The sequence below is a fragment of the Hemiscyllium ocellatum genome, chromosome 33 (assembly GCF_020745735.1).
Source record: "Hemiscyllium ocellatum isolate sHemOce1 chromosome 33, sHemOce1.pat.X.cur, whole genome shotgun sequence".
Taxonomy (NCBI): Eukaryota; Metazoa; Chordata; class Chondrichthyes; order Orectolobiformes; family Hemiscylliidae; genus Hemiscyllium; species Hemiscyllium ocellatum.
In genome coordinates, this window is record NC_083433.1 from 6,531,150 (window position 1) to 6,550,097 (window position 18,948).

General features: G+C 42.4%; 1 protein-coding gene across 1 annotated transcript; it reads right to left on the bottom strand.

Moving 5' to 3' along the window:
- Positions 1-4,461: 4,461 nt before the first annotated feature.
- LOC132831184 (ferritin, heavy subunit-like) lies at positions 4,462-14,466 on the bottom strand. Its single transcript, XM_060849196.1, has 6 exons — positions 14,365-14,466; positions 13,553-13,699; positions 12,666-12,791; positions 5,180-5,326; positions 4,869-4,994; positions 4,462-4,614 (listed from the first exon to the last, which is right to left on the bottom strand). Exons 1-6 carry the CDS (start codon positions 14,464-14,466, stop codon positions 4,462-4,464), a joined length of 801 nt encoding a protein of 266 aa, XP_060705179.1.
- Between the last annotated feature and the right edge of the window lie 4,482 nt (positions 14,467-18,948).

Sequence of the window (18,948 nt, forward strand, 5' to 3'; positions counted from 1 at the left end):
CACTATAAGGATTCTATGATCTTAATGCTACGCTCAGCATTTAATCTTTCAGAATCATTACCTTTGACAAGCTTCTTTTTTCATAACAAACCTTGATGCATTCTTATGTATAATTACAATTATCACGACCCCATCTCTCCCCAAGGCATATTCAGGCAATCTGGAGGTTTCAAAATCTATTCATTCAAAAAGTGATCTCTTCCAATTTGGAGGATGAGCAGAACTTTGCCTTGAGGATTGCTGACCTTGATTCCACTAGATGCCCTTTTATCCCTTGGCAGATTTTTGTCATCTGAACTCCATTTGTGTTGATAGGATTGGAAAACATTTCTGCTAAGATTATGCTTTAAGAGGTTTGTTTTGTCCTGCTTTCTTGTATTGAAGGTTGAGAGAGATTGGGAATAGGTGCTGAGCAGTCAATGAGAAGATAATCAACTTGTGAGGCTTTGGGTTTTTAAAAAAATAGTTGGAACAATAGAAGCAGCCTGAATGGGTGTGGTTGAGCCCCCACCCACAGAACCAGGGATTGTTAGTTGCTGTTGAAGGCTCAGCAGGGTTGAAAGCAGCTAGGGTTGGGAAAAGCTGCCACATTTTTCTTTGCTACAGCTGAAAGCTGGAGTTTTTTCTCTCTCAGAATTGTCTTTTGATGTTCTTTCCTCCTGGATTGGAGAATTGCACGTGAGACAATCTGTTTCCTAAATTTGCCTTTAGTCAAGGATTCAAATAGTAAAGGAATTGCAATTGATAGTGAACAGTTGAATTATAGTCAATTATGCCAAGTGTCTTTAAAGGGAGTCTACGTCAAGTCAAGGAGCAACCAGATATGGATCCAAAGGAAATATTAAGCACTGAATAAGCAGTTGCTGGACAACCTGTTTATGGCATGTTACTATGTTGGAACAGTTAATTAGTAATAATTGCTGTATATGTTATTTTGTTAAGCATTCCAATAGTTACAGCTAGGCTAATTCTATTCTACTCTTCTGTGGTATTTCAATTGTAGTATTTGACCAAATTGTGTTGTGCTTAACATAAAGTAGTTTGACCAATCAAATTTCAGCTGGAAAGCAGAACAACACATTTATCTTTAAAATCAGAAAAAGTGAGGGTCTAGACTACCTTCTTAATATATTTGGAGGAAGTCTGGTCCAGTCCATAAAACTATGTAGGCCAATCCTACGTAGTCACAGATTTCCATCCTGTGGACCATCTGAAACAATTCCCTGATAATTGACCTTATTAATCTCAGCAATTTCTCTCTTTGTGGTGGTCCATAAAAGGTCTAGGAAGCTGAATGACTTCACCTGTAGGTTGTTCACTACTAATTCAACTGTTCACTATCAATTTCAATTCCTTTACTATTTGAATAATGTACCGCAAGGATCTCTTTTGGGGCCCTGCTCCCGTAAAGATCTGTTTTGGGTCCACTGCTGTTTGTCATTTTTATAAATGACCTGAATAAGGGTGTAGAAGGATGGGTTAGTAAATTTGCGGATGACACTAAGGTCAGTGGAATTGTGGGTAGTGGCAAAGGCTGTTGCAGTTTACAGAGAGGCATAAATAAGCTGCAGAGCTGGGCTGAGAGGTGGCAAATTGAGTTTAATGTGGAAAAGTGTGAGGTGATTGACTTTGGAGGGAGTAAGAGAAATGCAGAGTACTAGGTTAATGGTAAGAATCTTGATAGTGTAGATGAACAGAGAGATCCCAGTGTCCACGTACATAGATCCCTGCAAGTTGCCACCAGGTTGATAGGGTTGTTAAAAAGGCATATGTGTGTTAGCTTTTATTAGTAGAGGGATTGAGTTTCAGAGCCATGAGGTCATGCTGCAGCTGCACAAAGCTCTGGTGCGACTGCACTTAGAGTATTGCATACAGTTCTGGTCACCGCATTATAGGAAGGATGTGGAAGTTTTGAAAAGGGTGCAGAGGAGATTTACTAGAAGCTTGTCTGGTATAGAGGGAAGGTCTTATGATAAAAGGCTGTTTTTGTTGGAGAGAAGAGGGTTAAAGGTGACTTAATTGACACATATAAGATCATTAGAGGGTTAGATAGGGTGGACAGTGAGAGCCTTTTTCCTTGGATGGTGATTACTAGCACGAGGGGACATTGCCTTTAAAGGCAGTTTCTTTACTGAGAGAGTAATAGACTCACCAACTTTAAGGTCATTTGAATGGTCATTGGATAGACATATGGATGAAAATGAAATCGTGTAGGTTAGACGGGCTTCCGAAGGTGCAACATCGAGGGCCGAAAGGCCTGTACTGTGCTGTATTGTTCTACGTTCTATAATGTTCTGCAAAGGTGGCCTTTGTGTGGAGCCACAGAAAATGGGGGAGATACTAAATGAATACTTTTCATCAGTATTTACTATGGAAAAGGATGGAAGATATAGACTGTAGGGAAATAGATGGTGACATCTTGCAAAATGTCCACATTACAAAGGAAGAAGTGCTGGATGTCTTGAAACTGTTAAAGGTGGATAAATCCCCAGGACATGATCAGGTGTACCTGACAACTCAGTGGGAAGCTAGAGAAGTGATTGCTGGGCCTCTTGCTGAGATATTTGTATCATCGATAGTCACAGATGAGGTGCCAGAAGACTGGAGGTTGGCAAATGTGGTGCCACTGTTTAAGAAGGGTGGTAAAGACAAGCCAGGGAACTATAGACCGGTGAGCCTGACCTCAGTGGTGGGCAAGTTCTTGGAGGGAATACTGAGGGAGAGGATTTACATATAATTGGAAAGGCAAGGACTGATTCGGGATAGTTAACATAGCTTTGTGCATGGGAAATCATGTCTCACAAACTTGAAAGCTATAGAGAGAGGCTGAACAAGCTGGGGCTGTTTTCCCTGGAGCGTCAGAGGCTGAGGGGTGACTTTATAGAGGTTTACAGAATTGAGGGGCATGGATAGGATAAATTGACAAAGTCTTTCCCTGGGATCGGGGAGTCCAGATCTAGAGGGCATAGGTTTAGGATGAGAGGGCAAAAATATAAAAGAGACCTAAGGGGCAACTTTTTCACGCAGAGGGTGGTACATGTATGGAATGAGCTGCCAGAGGATGTGGTGGAGGCTGGTACAATTGCAACATTTAAGAGGCATTGGATGGGTATATAAATAGGAAGGGTGTGGAGGGATATGGGCTGGGTGCTGGCAGGTGGGACTAGATTAGGTTGGGATATCTGGTTGGCATGGACAGGTTGGACCGAAGGGTCTGTTTCCATGCTGTTCATCTCTTTAACTCTATGTTTAAGACCTTCATTCACAAGTGAATATTCAATTGTGAAACATATCTACATTTTCTTCTTTATTTGTATTGCAGAGTTGCTTGTATTATACCCTTAACCTTACATGGTATTCCTCCTGGACCATGTAGTTGCACTATTGTGGATTGCAAATAGTATTTTTCATCCATAGTATATGATCTTATAATCCTGACCTTAACTCTAACTGTAATACAGTAACACTTGCTGGCTTGTACATGGACAAGAATTGTTACTTACCAAAATGTATTGGTTGGATTGTCTAGGAATAAATTGGATGATTCTTCAATTGTGAGTTGCTTCAGCTCATGAAATACTTTTGACCCTTTGCTGCGCTGTATCTAAAGATGATGTGCTACTTATGGAATTAGCTAGTATAGTGTCATAGAGGTGTACAGCACAGAAACAATTTGTCCATGCCGACCTCACATCCAAACCTAATCTAATCTCGTTTAGCAGCACTTGGCCCATATCCCTCTTGACTCTTCCTATTCAGATACGCATCCAGATGCCTTTTAAGTGTTGCAATTGTACCAGCCTCCACCACTTCCTCTGATGGCTCATTCCATACACACACCAGCCTCTGCATGATGTCTGACACTAGAGTAAATTTGCACAGTTACTGCCTTTGCTGTTTGATTTCAAATATCTCTGGACAAAAAGTGTGAGTCTGGGAAAAGTTAACACCATCAAAGTTAACAGCTGATTTTAGCCATACCTGTGTGGGAGACCTCACAGCACAGGATCAGAAAGGTGCATAGTGTTAGAGTACAACCTTGCTGTAAATATCTAGTAGTGAGTCGAGTCAGATCTTTCTTGAAGAGATATTTTCCCCTTGATTAAATTTTAAAAGTATATTCCATAAGGACTAGGTTAGCAGTTTGTACAGCCAAGGTCAGCATTTCATGACATGCCCGTTAGTGGCAACTACTGTTCACGTCAAGGGATGAGGTTGACGTTGAATGTCAAGATCAAGGAGAGAACTCCCTGTGCACTAAACTATGCTTCAAAGTTGCTGCATCATTTCAATCCTTGTGTTATGGGGAAAGGAATCCAAAATGAGGCCATTCTTAGTCCTATATGGAGCAGTTTATTTAAAGTTTATGTATAGTCACAGTAGTGCCCAGGTCTCAGATACTCCAAAAGATCTTGTCTCCATTTTACACATCAAAAAGCTCACTTCCTGCAGTCAGTTGAGTCACTCTTCCCCCAGGGTGAGCCTGTCAAACAGGTACTCTCCCAGGCCATTCTCAGGGGCTCCCAGTCTCTTCAGGTTGGTGATGTGATCTCCCAGCTTCTCGATCATCTTCACTTGCTCATCCAAGTAGTGCCTCTCCAGGAAGTCACACAGCTGGAAAGAGGGATTTTTTTAACAAAAGAAATTTTCAAAAAAAAGACCATCCTCCAGTCCAGGAAGAAGAGACGGATGCAATTTCAATCGGATCTATTGGTAAGATAAAACAGTATCAGATCCCAGATCATCGGGTTAATGTTTACCACAGAGGCCCATGGAATTGAGACATTAACAAGGCTATTCAGAAATGGACGCCTTTTGATGAAGCTCAGAGCAATCATTCCAACTGAACCAAGCACATGAAAACTCACATGAGGGTCCATGTGGCCAGAGGAGAGTTTGTGTAGATCCAGCAGACTCTGGTTCACATCCTTCTCCATCTGCAGAGCTCTCTGCATTGCCTCCAGACCATTGCCCCACTCATCCTGCTCTGGCTTCTGGAGGGAGAGAAAAAAGGCAGACATTTCACTCAGTTGGATGAAGGTTAAAAACAAACTAGATATTTATAAAAGGAACAAAGTTGTGACAAGAATGAGATTGCTACATTAAACTCATTTCAAAAAAGGAAATTAAGTTGTGAAGGGACTCCAGGCCAGAGGCCACTCATTCCAGTAAACCCAACCTTGACATCCTGCAGAAGGACTCGGCCTCCACGTTTATTCTGGAATGCCATCAGTTTCTCAGCGTGTTCCCGTTCCTCATGGGACTGCTCCTTGAAGAACTCAGCAAAGTGACACAGGGCAACATCATCCCGGTCAAAGTAAGAGGACTGGGGGAAGAGAGGGCGAGAATTGAAATGACAAAGCTGTGTCATGAAAGATTTTCTTCCCCAAAGAGTCATTTCTTCCAGATACAAAGACACTTCTTTATCGGTCACAAGTATGAATTATCATTGACCTCTCCCTTGGTTACAAGTCAAAATCTTAGCCTGAAATTACCATGATCCCCAGGATATCCACACAGCAACAGCTCCTACAACCCATCATTTCGGAGGGGGAAACACCAATCTGTCCATTCAGATGGATTGACAATGCCAAATATAGGGACAGCTAACCATTCTCCTGGTTACTAATTACACTTCAGGTCTCTGAATGGATCTGAGCATTCAGCTAAGAGGGCTGAAGGGCCTGTTTTCATTGTTAGCAGGAAGACCATGTTGTGCATAACTTGGTGCTTCTGAACTTCAGGCACAATGCCTAGTAACTACATTAAGAAAGCAAATTTGTAGGATATAGAGCACTTTTGGCTATCCCACTACAGTGGAAGCTACATTCTTCCCATTTTTTAAAAACCAACATTAATCAGAACTGAATACCTCTGGAGAGAGACAGAGCAGTTAAACAGAGGAAATAAGCTAGCAGGTATCTGCCAACATTTCACTTCAGCACCCTAGTGTGCATGCTTTAATGCCCAAAAAGTACTTGGCCAGGGTGGTAATAGTTGAAAATGTGTTGCTGGAAAAGCGTAGCAGGTCAGGCAGCATCCAAGGAACTGCCTGACCTGCTGCGCTTTTCCAGCAACACATTTTCCGCTCTGATCTCCAGCATCTGCAGTCCTCACTTTCTCCTTTCAGGGTGGTAGTAGTCTGTTGAGAACAGTGAAGTGGTTTGCACATGAAGCCTCAATACAAGGGAAGCTGCAGCTAAATACAATCATTCAATATCACCCTGTATTTCACTCCAGAAGTACTCACTACACAAAGACCTATCCCTACACCTCATCCCCAGGATCAAAAGAAATACAATTTACATCCAATCCAATGAAATCCCAATATTTCAGAACACAGCACCAAGGAACATCAACCTCACCATGGAGAGGTAAACATAAGAGGAATAGAGCTCCAGGTTGATCTGCTTGTTAACAGCATCCTCACAGTCCTTGTGGTAGTTCTGACACACTTGGGAGGCCATCTTCACTATTCTTGCTCACTATCACCCAGACAATTCTAGAACTGAGCTTCCCTCCTACAAGCTCTCCATTTATCTTCCTGGGACACTGTGCACCCACCCAGAGAGAGGCAGCACTAATGATGATTGGCTATTAGGGATTGTCAATCAGAAATCCTCCATTAATCCAGACACCACCAAACAAAGGAGAGGTGGATGTGGAGGAGGAGCTTAGAGCCAGAGATTTGGAATACAAAGAGGATTGGGAAATTTGCCTAATTAATGTCACTGCTTTTCAATTCCACGACCTTTTCCAAATCTGAAGATGAGTCACCAGATAACAGTCTGGAACCACAACTTTGAATTTAGTGATAATTTCTCACATTTTGCTGAGATGGATTATCCGAATGAGGGGCTGTGAAGCTGATACAATACTTTAAACAAACTGACTTGCTTTGAGGGGAATTCTAACCAGCCATTGGACAGAAAAATGGAAATGTGAGACTGAGAGGGAGCGAATGTGACTGTACCCGATGTCACCCACAGACCTGTCCCCCATTGGCTGCAGTGGGGTTGGGGAACAGACTCGATGGAGCAGCTGGTCTATTCCTGCCCATCTGTGTTGTTTGTTCAATGAGTCCATTTCTGGTCGACTTTAAAATTGGCTGAGTAATATTTGAATCTGATAGTTGTCGATTCAGATTTTCTTAAACTCTTCAGCTCATCCAAAAAACCTAAGAACTAGCAGCAGGAGTAGGCAGTCTGGCCCTTTGAGCCTGCTCCACCAGTCAGTAAGACCATGGCTGATCTTTTTATGGACTCTGCTCCACCTACCTACCCTCTCTCCATAATCCTTCACTCCATTAATGTTCAAAAGTTTACCTGAAAAACATTCAACGAGATAGCATCAACTGCTTCACTGGGCAGGGAATTCCACAGAACCACAACCCTTTGGGTGAAGAAGTTCCTCCTGAACCCAGTCCTGAATCTGCTCCCTCTTATTTTAAGGCAATGCCCCCTAATTCTATTTTCACACTCCAGTGGAAACAACCTCCCTGTTTTTATCTTATCTATTCCCTTCATAAATGTTATATATGTCTCTAAGAGCCTCCAAAATTCCAATGAGTATGGTCCTAATCTATTAATCGCTCCTCCTAAAGCAACCTTCTCAATTCTGGAATTAACCTAGTGAACCTCTTGTGTATCCCCTCTATGCCACTACATCCTTTCTCAAGCAAGAAGACCAAAATTGGAGACAGTTTTTCATTTACTCATTGTCACACAATGAGGGTATTTGGCACACCCTCTCTGTTACAGCTTTTTTTTTAAAAAAAAGAGCTGCCCAATTTGTCTCATTTCCAGATCCTTTCCTGATGGCCCTGCCATTTGAGCCCTAGAGTCATACAGCACGGCAACCAACCCTTCAGTCTAACTTGTCCATGCCAACTAAGTTTCCCAAACTAATCTAGTTCCATTTGCCTGCATTTAGCCCATATCTCTCTAAACCTATCTTATCCATGCCTCTGATATTAGATTAGATTACTTAGTGTGGAAACAGGCCCTTCGGCCCAACAAGTCCACACCGACCCACCGAAGCGCAACCCACCCATACTCCTACATTTACCCTTTACCCAACATTACGGGCAATTTAGCATGGCCAATTCACCTGACCTGCATATCTTTGGACTGTGGGAGGAAACCGGAGCACCCGGAGGAAACCCACAGACACGGGGACAATGTGCAAACTCCACACAGTCAGTTGCCTAAGTCGGGAATTGAACCCGGGTCTCTGGCGCTGTGAGGCAGCATTCTAACCACTGTTCAGTCTGGTTCCCTCAACCTTTCCGAATCCTTTCTGGTTAAAATGAACTAATTAGAACGGTCATCATTTAAACTTTAAATCCATTCACGGTGTGAAGGACACCAATAAGGATCCAGCAGGATTTGGAAATGGAAGATTCCCATCGTCTATTGTTGTATAAGGAAACATACACGAAAGGGTTAATCTATGAGTGAACATGAAGCTCCACCCACTCTGAAGTATAGCACAGCCACTGGATGAAGCATTGGCTATTTGGCAATTGGAGCAAGTCAGGTCAAATCCCAACACAGCAGATGATGCAATTTGAATTCAATAAAATAAAAAAGGACCTGGCATTACAAATTTACTGCTGACCATGTAACCATTATCGAATGTTGGTAAAAATCCATCAGCTCACCTATATCCTATTGGAAAGAAATCCACCATCCTCACCTGGTCTGGCCTACATGTAACTCCAGAGCCACAGTAATGTGGTCGACTCTCAACTGCCCTCTGGACAATGAATGCTGGCCTAGCTAGTGATGCCCACATCCTCTGAATGAATTGAAAATAGAAGTGGTTGTGGGACACAAGGTCTTTGTAGAGAGGCAAATATCTTCCCTGTTTACGTGAATGGTGTTGTGAAACTTGAAAGAGTTCAGAAAAGATTTAAAACAATGTTACCAGGGTTGGAGGGTTTGAGCTGTCAGGAGAGGCTGAATAGACTGGGGCTGTTGTCCCTGGAGCATCAGAGACTGAGGGGGTGACTTTACAGAGATTTATAAAATCATGAGGGGCATGGTGGGGGTAATAGACATGGTCTTTTCCTTGGGTTGATGGAGTCCAGCAGTAGAGGGCATAGGCTTAGGGTGAGAGGGGAAAAGGTATAAAAGGGACTTAAGGAACAACATTTTCACACGTGTATGGTGGTGCGTGTACAGACTGAGCTGCTGGAGGAAGTGGTGGAAGCTGGTACAATTACAGCATTTAAAAGTATCTGGATGGGTACATGAACAGGAAGGGTTTAGAGGGATAGCAACCAATTGCTGTCTAATGGGACTAGATTAATTTAGGATATCTGGTCAGAATGGACGAATTGGACTGAAAGAAGTGCACAGCACAGGCACAGACCTATGACTGAGTGGAATACAAGGGTAAGTGACCGTGAGGAGGGCAGAGAAAAGGACACTATAAAAGCCTGTCTGAAGAAATGCAAAATGTCCACTGACAGAAAGGAATCACTTGCCCTCAAAATGCACAAACTGGAGAAACAACATCCATGAAGACACTAACCACACTGAGAGAAAACCAAGTACCAGTAGCAGAAAGAGCAGGCAGTATCCAGAGGGTCTCACCCCTCCTCCTCCACACCCAGACCTCCCCAGACACCACCTGACCCCACTTGGGACACATTCTGCACCTCCAGGATTGGTCTGTTCAACCATCGTACAACCCACACTGCCAGAAGAAAGCAAGTTATTCTCAACCCTGAAGGACTACCAATGAAGAAGAGTTATGTAATAAAATACTTAAGGTAAGGAGAGACTTTTTGTCATTCATCCTGCACCACAGCTTTTGAAACCATCCCTTTAACTGGCATCAAAGGGAGAATTGGTGACAATAAACACAGGTGGTTAGTATCTAGGTACCAAGATACAACAGGTTTGAAATGGATGTTGCACCCAAACATAAACAGATTGTTTAATGGAGGAGCTGTTGGTTTGGGGGGGGGGGGGAGAAAAGAGAGGAGGTTTATAAGTTGATGGAACAGGTCTGCAAAGCGGAGTATCTAAATTGCTTCGGTCATGACAATGGATCAAAATCCCTGTCTACTTACAGACAGATTGAACTTTTCATGAGAATGTGCTTTTGAAAAGAGGACGTACAGCCAACAGTTGACTAGATTTAGATTCAGTGACTGGCAAAGACCTGAGAGAAAGCATGGAATGTCATACCAGAAAAAGCTACTCAGAAAACCTCAAACAGCAACACCTCAAAGGGAAAGATGCCGTTGAAAACAAGCTAGACACTGATCCTCTGTGGCTATAACAGTAATGAGGGGTTGAATATCCCTCAACAGAAAGCCAACTCCTGAAGATCATGCCTCACTTAACTTTCCAAGTTATGAAAAGGGTTAAATATGTATTGTAGTGCCTTATGTTAATGGGCTGTAAAGATCACAACCTAAGAACAGGTTTTAGAACTCCCACCTCCCTTCTCTTCCCTCCGTCAATGCTGCAGCTAAGAGATTGAACCTCACTGTGGTGGAAGCAGAAATCACCATTGATAAGAAAACAACACAAAGGTCTTCCAACAAATGCACAAAGCTAGGTCTCTTGAAATAAACTGCTTCAAGAGTATCACGATTACACTCTAAAAAGTGGCCAATGTTTCACATACTCTTCACAGAAGAAGAATGATACATAAACCTTCAAAGGAATTTCTTCTACGAGAGAGTGGTTAATGGGTAGAATTCATTCCTAGAGGGCTGTGGAAACCAGGTCATGGAGGGTGTTTCAGACAGAAATGGATAGGTTTTTCATTAAGGGGAAATCAAGGACTGCAAGGAAAAGGCAGGAGAATGAGATTGAGAAACATGCTTGAATGGGAGAGTTGATTCAGTGGGCTGAATGACCTAATTCTTCTCCTAATCTTGAATTTACTTAAAAATCTCACTACCAGGTTATAGTCCAACAGGTTTAATTGGAAGCACACTAGCTTTCAGAGTGACGCTCCTTTATCAGGTGATTGTGGAGGGCTCCATTGTAACACCACCGCTCCGAAAGCTAGTGTGCTTCCAATTAAACCTGTTGGACTATAACCTGGTGTTGTGTGATTTTTAAACTTTGTACACCCCAGTCCAACACTGGCATCTGCAAATCTTGAATTTACTTGGTAAATTTCTTAGCTACTGAGCACAATGACCTTTTTGGTTTAGAGCCTGATTAATTTGTCTCCTTTGAAAAGCAAGGTATTTGTGCCAGTAAAAGGTGTCAAGGGATAATGGTATTGGTGACCCACCCAGAAGTTGGTTTATCCCTTCTCTCCTGAAGGATGAATATCTGATCAGGAATAACCATGGCTTAAAAAAGGGCACCTGCCCAGTAAATGGTTACAGCATATCAGGGAATTGGAGGGAGGGGTTAGAGAACAGTGCACAGCCAGAATTAGACCACAGACCAAGGAAAAAGAATTGTTCAGGAAAGCATATTGAAGTTAAAAAAAATGCAGCTGTGAAGTGGGAAGCTTCCCACATTTGAAGTTAGTGCTTTCCTAGCAGCATAGGGGACTCTGCCTCTAAACCCTGAAAAACCAGTCACTTGGACAGTTGATAGCACCCTAACCTAATCTTACAAAATGTAGATTTTTGGGTGAAGTCTTTAAGATCTGATATAGATCCTGGACTAGTGGTTAACAGGCTGACCTTCCACAGAAGAGAGCCATCCTAGTGATACTAAAGTCAGTCAAACTCTCCAACCTTCAATGGATGATCATTCTCAATTTGGTCAAAGATTAGGTTCGGTGGAAATATGGAATAAGATTGGTCCTTATCTTATTGCATGGCAATTAGCCTTGAAAATATTCTATTAGCTAATGGGCTGTTGCATTGCAATCAGTAAACTTTAGGCTACACTGAGCTGAGATATTAGTGGTCACAGCTAAGTTTGTGCTTTGTATTTTAAACAAATAGCTGAAGTTAATCATTAGAGCAACAGGAAATAGTCAAGCATTCAGGTTTCAACATCCCAGACAGGAACTCCCAATAATGCTCAGAAATTAACATTGATTAATATTAGAAGGTTAGCTGGAACAGTGGGTCTTCCCAGCTTGTAGAGGGTAACATTTTCAGATTTTGCTTTCAAAAAAAACCAAAACAAGTGTTTAGACTACAGGTAGTGAACATTTATTCACTGTAGATAGTTTCACAATATATCCCAGGTCACCACTAGAAGTCAGGCCATTCATCTCTACAGCATAGCCCAACAATAGTCTCAGTCCCTGCAGTCAGTTCAGTCACTCTTCCCCCAGCGTGAGCCTGTCAAACAGGTACTCTCCCAGGCCATTCTCAGGGGCTCCCAGTCTCTTCAGGTTGGTGATGTGATCTCCCAGCTTCTTGATCATCTTCACTTGCTCATCCAAGTAGTGCCTCTCCAGGAAGTCACATAGCTGGAAGGGAAAGGCAAGGAGGAAACTAGTTAGATACTAAACAAGAAAACCAGAAATCAACTGGAGTTTGAATTTCCCCTTTTGCCAAGTAGTATATGATCAGTTTGAGAAACAGTGGATGAGTTCCATTACAAGACTTTTCCTTCACCCCCAAAATCACAATGTTCCAACATTTAGCAGTGAATTAAGAGACCTGAGGCTCATGAACAAGTCTTGTCCAAAAGATAGGATTAACATTAGCAAGAGGAACTCACATGAGGGTCAGTGTGGCCAGAGGAGAGTTTGTGCAGATCCAGCAGACTCTGGTTCACATCCTTCTCCATCTGCAGAGCTCTCTGCATTGCCTCCAGACCATTGCCCCACTCATCCTGCTCTGGCTTCTGGAGGGAGGGAAGAGGCAGATGTTCCATGAACTAGCATATCATAATAGTTACAGCATTGAACCAATTAATTCAATAGTTTCAAACATAGTGCCACAAGTTAGAGTTAGAAACAACTCCCCTTCTCACAAGAAGATTCTTGGCCTCCTCTGTTGATATAAGCAAAACTACAGATAATTGGAGGAACAGCACCTCATCTTCCACCTGGGCAGCCTACAGCCCAGAGGACTCCGATTAGATTCCTTACAGTGTGGAGACAGGCCCTTCGGCTCAACCAGTCCACGCTGACCCTCCAAAGAGTATCCACCCAGACCCATTTCCCTCTGACTAATGCACCTAAATCTATGGGCAATTTAGGTTGACCATTTCATCTGACCTGCACATCTTTAGACTGAGGGGAAACCCACACAGACATGAGGGAATGTGCAAACACCCCAGACAGTGGTCGGAGGCTGGAATCAGACCTGGGACCCTGGTGCTGAGAGACACCATACTGCCTCCATTCTCTAGTTTCAAATAGCTTCCCTTCAAGCAGATTCATTCCTCCCATTGACCAACTAGGTCATACTCTCTACTTGTCTTCACCTATCACCACCCCATTTATCTGTAGCTCCCTCTAAACCCACCCCCAGTCCTGAAGAGGGACACCCAAAACAAAAAGCTTCCCCACCTCCTGATGTGCCTGGCTTGCCATGTTCTTCCAGCCCCCTGTCTACATCAAGTTCCAGTGAAGCTGGTTAGAGATATAAATCAAACCCAACCTGGACATCCTGCAGGAGGACTCGGCCTCCACGTTTATTCTGGAATTCCATCAGTTTCTCAGCATGTTCCCGTTCCTCATGGGACTGCTCCTTGAAGAACTCAGCAAAGTGACGCAGGGCAACATCATCCCGGTCAAAGTAAGAGGACTGCAAGAAAGAATAGTTAACCAGGTTTATGACTATTTTGGACTCATTTCCCTCCAAAGTTAACTGAAAAATTAGTTTAGGCAATCTTAACATTATGGACCATTTTCCTCAGTCTTTAAAAAGTTCCACATCAAATGTGGTGGATTTAAGCTGCTGGACAAGTGCTTTCTACTGCAGGTAGAGAAGGTCAGACAGTCAACATTCTGACTGATCAAAATGAAAAACAAACAAGGGAACCTTAGAACTTCACCCAACAAAAGCTTAAAAAAGGTCATCCCATTGAGAGCTTATTTCCCCTAATATAAATAGGTATGTGTACTTGTTAACCAGCATGAAACTGCTCAGTTTCCTGTAGTGAATCTATACAGAGATATTACTAATACCTCTGAAGCAGAGGACATTTGAACTTAAGCTGAGACTCAGTGGTGAGGACACTGCACCAATACAGCCTTCATGAGGAGCTACTGTTCTTTCTCAGCCACTAGTTACAAGTTGAAACAAAGGAGCCATTCATTCACTCCACAAATCACCCCTCTCATACCAGAGAGAGGTTCATTGCTTAAGTATTTCCCACAGACCTCAAAAGTAAAGAAACATGAGATATTGCATTCAACTGCAGAAAAATCACACTTTTAAGAACATAGTCACACAAATACAAGCCTCACCATGGAGAGGTAAACATAGGAGGAATAGAGCTCCAGGTTGATCTGCCTGTTAACAGCAGCCTCACAGTCCTTATGGTAGTTCTGACACACTTGGGAGGCCATCTTCACTATTCTTGCTCACTATCACCCAGACAGCTCTAAAACTGAGCCTTTTTCCTACAAGCTCTTGAATTTATCCTCCTGGGACATCCCATGCCCAACCAGGGAATTACATCACCAACGATGACTGACAATCCCTGACAGCCAACCAGATATCCCCAATCAATCCATACACCAATGAACAAAGGAGAGGAGGATGTGGAGGAGGAGCTGAGACCTAGAGCCAATCAGAGACTTAAAATACAGAGAAGTTTGGGAAATTCATCTCATTGATGTCACTGCTTTTGAGTTCCATGACCTTCTTCCAATATTGAAATGTCTCGTTGTTCAACACTCTAGTTTAAGCTTAATAACAAGTTACTACTTTTACTGATGATGCTTTGCTGGTCAAGTTTTTTTTACTTGCGAGGAGCTGTGAAACTAATGCAACAACCGTAGCAAATCAAGTTGCCTTAAGGGGATTTGCAAACCAGCCACTGGACAGAGAAATGGAAATGTGAGAATGAGAGGGAGTGAATGTTACTTAATAGTATGTCACCCACAGACTCAATCCCCCATTGGCTGCAGTGAGTTTGGGGACAGACGCGACGGAGCATTCACAAGGATGGTCCCTGGAATGGTAGGCCTAACATACGATGAACAGCTGAGGATCCTGGGATTGTATTCGTTAGAGTTTAGAAGGTTGACAGGAGATCTAATAGAAACTTACAAGATAATGAATGGCTTAGAAAGGGTGGACGCTGGGAAATTGTTTCCTTCCGGCGGGGATACTAGGACTCGTGGGCACAGTCTTAAGATTACAGGGGGTCAATTTAAAATGGAAATGAGGAGATATTTCTTCACCCAGAGAGTGGTGGGCCTGTGGAATTCATTGCCATGGTACGCTGTGGAGGCTGGGACGTTAAATGTCTTCAAGGCAGAGATTGATAAATTCTTAATCTCGCAAGGAATTAAGGGATACGGGGAGAGTGCGGGTAAGTGGCGTTGAAATGCCCATCAGCCATGATTGAATGGTGGAGCGGAATCGATGGGCTGAATGGCTTTACTTCCACTCCTATTTCTTATGGTCTTCTTATGCAGCAGCTGGCCTTTTCCTGGCCGACAGCGTTGTTTGATCGATGAGTCCTTTTCTGGTCGACTTTCAATGTGGCTGAGGAATATTCGAACCAGATTGAAATATTAAGACACAATTGTTCTCGAATTCTTTGGCTTATCATTGATTTGTGGGCATAAAGTGTGGCAATGTAGCTCATTGTGACAATTGCTACCCTTCGGATCTTTCCAATGAATCCCAGTTCCCTTATCTTTCTCACATTTCATTAAATGTCTACGATCTAATTCCCTCTGGAGAGTTCTTATTGAATATACTTCCAACATCCTTCCAGGCTCTGCATTTCCGATCATAATGACTCATTGTTTAAGATGAATTCTCTTCATCTCTACCTCTGCTTCCTTTCTTTCACATTACTGTTTCTCTGAGATCACATGTTAATAGCTGATTTTTAAACAGAAGTGTTTCAGTCCATGAGCAGGTGTTCCAAGGGATTAGCTCCAACTTAGATGGGATGCCTGTGATATTTGCATTAGTTTCTGTGTTGACTTTGGTGTTCAGCATGTGTTTGTCAATTTTCTTTGGATATGCAATGTTATAAGCTTCTAGTCCATAAAGTGGAATCTATTGCCCTCCAGAACACATCCCTCTAAGAGTTTTTGATTTCCCACCTGAACTTCCCGTGGGAACATTGAACATTACAACGCAGTACAGATCCTTCAGCCCTCGATGTTGCGCCAACCTATGGAACCAATTTGAAGCCCATCTATCCTATCACTCTTCCATTTTCAGCCATATGTTTATTGAATGATCATTTAAATGCCCTTAAAGTTGGCGAGTCTACTACTGTTACAGGCAGTGCGTTCCATGTCTCAACTACTCTCTGAGTAAAGAAACTACCTCTGACTTCTGTCCCACATCCATCGCCCCTCAATTTAAAGCTATGTCCCCTCGTACTAGTCATCACCATCCAAGGGAAAAGACTCTCACTGTCCACTCTATATCTAACTCTCTGGTTATTTTATATAGAACATAGAACAGTACAGCACAGAACAGGCCCTTCAGCCCACGATGTTGTGCCGACCACTGATCCTCATGTATGCACTGTCAAATTTCTGTGACCATATGCATGTCCAGCAGTCTCTTAAACGTCCCCAATGACCTTGCTTCCACAACTGCTGCTGGCAACGCATTCCATGCTCTCACAATTCTCTGTGTGAAGAACCCACCTCTGACATCCCCTCTATACTTCTCTCCGACCAGCTTAAAACTATGATCCCTCAATTAAGTCACCACTCAACCTTCTCTCTCTAATGAAAACAGCCAGATATCCCTCAGCCTTTCCTCATAAGACCTTCCCTCCATACTAGGCAACATCCTAGCAAATCTCCTCTGAACCCTTTCCAAAGCTTCCACATACTTCCCATAATGCAGTGACCAGAACTGTATGCAATACTCTAAATGTGGCCACACCAGAGTTTTATACAGCTGCAGCATGACCTCATGGCTCCAAAATTTAATCCTTCTGCCAATAAAAGCTAATACACACAATCCTATCAACCTGGTGGCAACTTTCAGGGATCTATGTACATGGATACCGAGATCTCTCTGCTCATCTACACTACAAGAATCTTACCATTAGCCCAGTACTCTGCATTCCTGTTACTCCTTCCAAAGTGAATCACCTCACACTTTTCCACATTAAACTCCATTTGCCACCTCTCAGCCCAGCTCTGCAGCTTATCTATGTCCCTCTGTAACCTACAACATCCTTCTGCACTGTCCACAACACCACCAACCTTAGTGTCATCCACAAATGTAGTATGTATATCCATTTATCACCAGTACACAGTAAATCTTTTTACAAACATTCATCTCAAGTGCTGAAAGGATCATGTAAAAAACTTAGATAAAAAAAACTATCTTTTTATGATTATATTAATTTTATTCAAGTAGGACTAGTTTAGTTTGGGAACATGGTCAGTGTGGAATAGTAGGATCGAAGGGTCTGTTTCCTTGCTGTTTGACTCTATAAGTGTTTGACTTTGTCCACACAGTGAGTCACATTCACAATATGAAAACAAGGCTCTCGCACTCTGAAACATCAACCTGGTCAGTCTGACTGCTAACCTCACATATGAATTTATGCTTATGCAGCTCTCTGACAAACAGCCTCTTGTGTTGCATATTCCTTAGTTCATTTGTGTCTTATTCTAGCCTTTGCTTGCTTCTCTGGAATCAAATTTCTTGCCTGATGTCCATTTATACAATGAGACTTGCAAAGATCATGGATCTCAGGGCAGCTTTGCAATGTTAACAGACAAACCATGGTTACGCACAGCTTGCTTTGTCAGCATCCAGCTTGGAAGTATTGTCAACCACATCTAGTCATTGATCAGCTACAATGGCTTCATACTTCCTGCCGTCTTTAAGCAGAGTATTGATGTCATGACCTTTCTATTTTTCTGAAGTCTTTTTAAGAATGGTTCAAAAGTTACGACTAGCTCCATTCTTCTTTCAGAAAGCCTACCCACCATAAAAACCATCCTTTCCCCTGTCTCAGACAGTCCCACAAACTGGACAATTGATTTTGTGTGACAGTGGCCTGTTAAAATATCCAGATTGTGAATTTTAAAGTTTACTTCTCCATTGAGTTTTTTTTCTGCATGTCCCACAGTTTAGTAGGATCACATTAATCTTCTAAAGAATATTCAGATGTTGAATCTGTGCAACCCCTTGTCCCCAGTGGTCTTAATTTTCACTGCTTGGTGATCTGGCTGTATGACAGCCAGCTCTAAAAGGTGGAGCTCCATTTTATTTAGAATATGGAAATTCAGAAAGGATGTCTGTGACCTCCAACTCACACTAAGTAGATTAGGATAACGTTTTTGATGCTATCACTTTAAAATGCTACTTATAGCCTGTTAGGCTGTGTTGGGGGAAAAGCAATCCCTACTCAAAAGGTTTTGGTAAAAATCAAGATACTGCTATTAGTGCAGTTTGATGTAAACGTAACATTTGAAATACTTAGTCTTGTGGAAACTTTCTCCCATGATATTCAAGCTGGAATGCTGCTTTTCTTTCTTCCAACAATAAAGCACATGGCTTTTGCTTGATCAGTAAATACCTAATGGTTTACTTTGTTGTTTGTAACTGAAAGTTTCAACTTTTAGAACCTTTGACAGCATGGCCCCTTGGGTGGAGGCACATCACGGTTAATCATGTGTGAATACACCAATAATTCATGTAAACCTGATCAAGTGCTTAAACCAAAAGACTGACAATTTGGGAGCTATCCCGATCACTAATCATTACAACAGCTAATAAGTACATGATCTGGAAACTGTGGCTCTTCACTACTTTCCTCAGTTTGGGGGGTGGGGAAGAATATAAGAAAAAAGTAAATAATTGAGGAGAATTTATTGGGTCTAGAA

Bases quoted from the DNA above. Each gene is read 5' to 3' on its own strand.
- LOC132831184 (XM_060849196.1), bottom strand. From the start codon at position 14,466: ATGGCCTCCCAAGTGTGTCAGAACTACCATAAGGACTGTGAGGCTGCT. The intron at 4,995-5,179 runs GTTGGGTTTACT...CTCTCCCTCCAG, and splicing joins TCCTTCTGCAGGATGTCAAG to AAGCCAGAGCAGGATGAGTG. The intron at 4,615-4,868 runs GTGAGTTTTCAT...CCCTCTTTCCAG, and splicing joins CTGGCCACATGGACCCTCAT to CTGTGTGACTTCCTGGAGAG.